A 4,749-nucleotide genomic window follows, 5' to 3' on the forward strand; every position below is an offset into this window, starting at 1 on the left:
CATGGAATCAGTGCAGGATGCATTGCACTGAGCACCTTCTGTGTGATATGGAGATGGGCAGAGGCAAAGATCAAGGAATTAAAATTCGAAAAGAATAAATAAGCTATCAGTAAGCCAATAGAAATCGACACAGAAAAAATAAATAAGTTTACTTCAGTAGCCGATAGGGATCGACGCATTTGGAGACATAACTACCACAACAAAGATTCCATCGTTGTAATAATAGCCTTAGTGCTGAATTATACTCCTTAAAATATGTCTCGGGCATTTTCTTCAAGTACCTTGTAGGCAACAAGAATGACAATGATTCTAGGGAATGAAATTCTCTCGCAAATAATCTGACTTGTATTGTAAATTCACCTAGCTGTATGAAAATCAAAACCAATCATTAAATAGGTTATCCAAAGAATTGATAAACAGACTTTAAGAGCGAAAGTGTTTTAACCTGAACTTCCAAGAAATCATCAAAGCAGAAGTGGCTTCCCTCCCATCAATAAACTTCCAGGTGAACAGGAGAAGCATGACCATGGAGAATCATAATGCATTGATGCATTGCAAGTTTCTTGAGACCAATATAATAGCTTTGAAGATTTCCTACACCAATCCCGGCCTCATGGCATTCCAGACAGCCTATGTAGATGAAGCAAGTGCAACCATATCTTGTAAAAGAAAGATATACCAGCTTCACAAAGGTACTCCTGAAAATATCTCAATTAAAAATACACATCTCTCTATGGTTCCACCTTCATCATAATGTTACCGTCATATGGAAGAAAGATATATATTACAAATATCATCCATATGTCAGTCAAAGGCTGAACAATTACTATTATGAAATACAAAAATATTAGACGTGATGGAAGATGGTTTCAAAAACACCAACGACACGCACTCGTATTTTAAAGTCTTCATACTATAGAGTTATCTCCCTGCAAGTTATGTGTGCTAAATAATCACAACACTTGGATAGCACCTACACATGGGATTATATATTCAATTCACATAATCAGTTCTTCTACTTCTATAAATTAAGAATTGGATAAAAAAGTACGTGTCTATCTAGTAGTACTCCCTCCGTCCGAAAAAGCTTGTCCCTCAAATGGATGTATCTAGCACCAAGTTAGTGCTAGATACATCCATTTAAGGGACAAGCTTGGGACAAGTTTTTTCAGACAGAGGAAGTATAAGATAAGGATTTGAATTGTTGACGCAAGGCCGGTGGAGCCGTGCATGATCCACTTGCAAAGTGCTTTCGAGCATGGACGTCGTGCACATAGTGCAAAGCTGGCTGAAGGAGTTAATAGATTGGATCCCGACAAGACTGCACATACTTAACGTTGGCTGCCCCTACCTTGATTGATTCCCATGCTGGCAAGGTTGCACACATAGAGGAAGACTCGATGGATTTTTTTTTACAATGTCATGAACCTGGTGCCAACGGCGTACTCGCAGCGGCCGATGAGCCTTTGGCCACTGCCTACACTGCGCTCGCGCACGCCGCTTCGCTGCTGCCGCAAGCACCGGCCACACTCCCCGCCGCAAGCAGCCGAAATGATGGAACTCCATGCCATCATAAGCCAATCCAGATGTTGAATTAAGGCTAGTACGACATCCCATATTTCAGGATTGCACTCAACACGCCAGCTGAAACCAAGATTAATAATACAGATACAAAGAAAACAAAGATAAGCAGGAATAGGATGTTGATGGCCTGCTCATCTTGGTCCCTCTAGACCCAAAAAGTTCGTTACCTTTGTAGAAAAAAGATTTTTTGGTTCCCCTGGTATCTAGCACCAGCGACAATTTCCTATTGTGGCGACACCCCGACATGGCCCTACTTAAGCTCCTTCTCGTTCTTGCTTTGGTTCCGGTCCGGCAAACCATACCATCTTCCAAATATTTTTACACTGTAGCATCCTAAAAGTTCTCATGTCTTCCAGTACATTATCTTTTGTAGAATCATCATATATAGCTCTTAGTCTACGTCCTCCCAACCTAATGCAAAATGAACAAAATCTGATATCTATACATCAGTACACAACTTAGCATATACTCCCGCCGTCCCATAATATAAGAACATTTTTAAGCTATATCATGGGAGGGAGTAGTAGACAGAGTACTGTTTCAAATAATGGTCCCTAAGAGAAAGGTTAACGTTCCCAACCAGACTTGTGAGCATCTTCGAGCAACATACAAGCCACAGGAGTGTAATTGGATATCACAAGTGTCAAATCAATAGCTGAGCATAGCATCTCTACATGGATTAATAAAACCAAAATAAATTTTAACATACCGCCGGTCCTACAACAGTGGTTGATAGTGAATTTGGTAGACACCCATAAATGACAGTTTAGCAGTGTCTCCGACTCTCTATACATTTTGAGTCCCATGTTTTCAGCATTAGATATCTCCTTGGATACAATGAAATTTATGCTTCACAGGAGGATCTGCACAAAATAAATGAAAAACACTTAAGTTTCTCATCCTTGTAAGAAGAGGTAATTCTATCGAGAACTTACTAAGGGCATTCAATCAATTCAATTCATGAGAAGTTGTGTCCGTTGGAGCTTGTTATGCCAACTGAACCATGTTGACCGACCCCAATATAATAAGCATATGCACTCACGTTCTCTACTCACATAACAGAGTTATGTCTGATTCTCCCGTTTGTTGTACTCCCTCCGTTTCTAAATATAAGCTATTTTAGATAATTCAATAGGGACTACATATGGATGTATATAGACATTTTTATTGTGTAGATTCACTCATTTTGCTTCGTATGTAGTCCATATTAAAATATTTAAAAGGTCTTATATTTAGGAACGGAGGGAGTAATTCTTTATCCCCGTTAGAAATTGATGGCCAGGGATCAAATGAGAAATGAATAGAACCTTGAAGAACAACATCAAATAGACTTTCCTCATTCTCAGGTAATTAAAACCAAGGGAGGGTTCCTGTAGGATAACTATATTCACCTTCCAGTCTTTGCATCCATCACAGCCCCAAAATTGATTGACATAACCAGCCAGAGAACGCACCTGCCCTGCTGCCCAAAAAGGAGGAATGCCAGACAGCAGAATGTAGAGTATAACTCCAGCACTCCATATGCAATTATCGGCTCCATATCTCCGCTTCAGCACCTCCGGAGCCACATAATAGGCACTCCCAGGAATATCCCTGAACTTCTCATCTGCATTTCCATTATATCCCATTTAATCTTAAGCACTGCATGAGCTTAGTTGCCAGAATTTAATTCAGGTAGCACTACATATACAATTGTAAATTGTAGAGACAACATGAACTAAGGGGAATAGTTGAGGTTTCTTCCCTTGTCCCTTCTCAAATAGTATGTTCAGTTAACCAATTAATTGCTCACCGGCTTGAAGGAGACGGAGAGGCTGAAATCAGCGGGCTTGAAAAAACACATACGTGTACAGTTGTCCAACAAGTTGACTGAAACATGCATCACAATACATCGTCAATGGTTTTCTCCTTGCTTCATCTTAACCAACACGCAGCGCAATACATCATCAATGAAATGAGATTTCAACAAAGGAAGAACGCTACTTAATGAGTTTAAGAGGTTTCGGCCCAGCATTGACTGAAACTGTTTCCGAGAAATTAGACCTACACCGAGATTGAACAATATAAAGAGTATTCCCTGAAGTAAATACTAAAAATTGTCTAAACGAAATCGGCGCGTCAGAGCCCTGAGATAAACAGACCCAATAAAAAACTCTATACATTAACAACTGTATGATCTAGCTGGGTGCACAAATAGGTTTTAAAGAAACTCACAGGAACAATCTTGGAGAGCGTAAGTAGATATTCAGTCAAATTAAAAGGCGAAGTCGGAGCAGGGAACAGTTGATCCGAAAGACATGCCGTTCCAATGCACAAACATCCATATGCGTGTTCAGGAAGAAGAAAAGCACAAAGATGTCATCTCCTATAGCTAGCTAATGTACTATGGTAAAGATCATACATACTTTGGGCGAGCGAGCATTGCATAAAAGAACAAACACCTTAAACTACAGAGGGCATAGACAACAAAGAACACCTAGTCACAGAGGCGACACTCACCAGCAAGCAAGCAGCGCACGCACAACGCAACCGTCTTAACCCCTTCACTCACTTCATCATGTAGTTGAACTGCTTACACCCCAGGCACCGCACCTCGTCGTCCCTAAGGTGCTCAACGGTCAGCTAGACGAAGGTATTCTTTGAGGTCGCACCGGATGCAGCAGAACACTGGTATACTAAGCATCGGCTAGCTCGGAGGTGGGCCCTGCATGCACCACCCAATCATGAGGTTACCAGGGTGTCAGATCACAAACTATTAGTTAGTTTTGCAATGCACTAGAAAAGACCATATATTACAAAATAAGCTCATCTCACCGCGGCAATATCGCTAACAGTTCAGAAATATTACAAAATAACACAATAGCACACGCAGTAGCAGTAGCGAGCAACATTCCCTGCACTCTTCCATCTAGTGACCATCCTCTCCCTGCTACCTCCACCACCACCACCACCCCCACACCAAAAGCTCATCTGTACACTGGATCCATGTGATCTCTCAGTTCTCTCTGCTCTCTCACGCAGAAAACACAACAACAAGCAAGCCTCTCTAGCCTCCCCCAATCCAACTAAATCAGAGGGGAAATCTCTATTACCTGGTGGCTAGTGGCTTGTACCTGATGGATCCATAACTGGGTGGATGGATCTCCGGCTCGCGGTAGTATGTGT

The 4,749-nt window shown here is 41.3% G+C and overlaps 1 protein-coding gene across 1 annotated transcript; it reads right to left on the reverse strand.

The window, feature by feature from the left end:
• Positions 1 to 2,410: 2,410 nt before the first annotated feature.
• Positions 2,411 to 3,361, reverse strand: LOC123142098 (calcium-dependent protein kinase 15-like). Its single transcript, XM_044561117.1, has 2 exons — positions 2,976 to 3,361; positions 2,411 to 2,447 (listed from the first exon to the last, which is right to left on the reverse strand). Exons 1-2 carry the CDS (start codon positions 3,210 to 3,212, stop codon positions 2,436 to 2,438), a joined length of 249 nt encoding a protein of 82 aa, XP_044417052.1. The 5' UTR covers positions 3,213 to 3,361; the 3' UTR covers positions 2,411 to 2,435.
• Positions 3,362 to 4,749: the final 1,388 nt, after the last annotated feature.

This window comes from Triticum aestivum, chromosome 6D (genome assembly GCF_018294505.1).
Source record: "Triticum aestivum cultivar Chinese Spring chromosome 6D, IWGSC CS RefSeq v2.1, whole genome shotgun sequence".
NCBI lineage: Eukaryota > Viridiplantae > Streptophyta > Magnoliopsida > Poales > Poaceae > Triticum > Triticum aestivum.

Coding starts and splice junctions, on each gene's coding strand:
- LOC123142098 (XM_044561117.1), bottom strand. CDS start 3,212: ATGGGATATAATGGAAATGCAGATGAGAAGTTCAGGGATATTCCTGGG.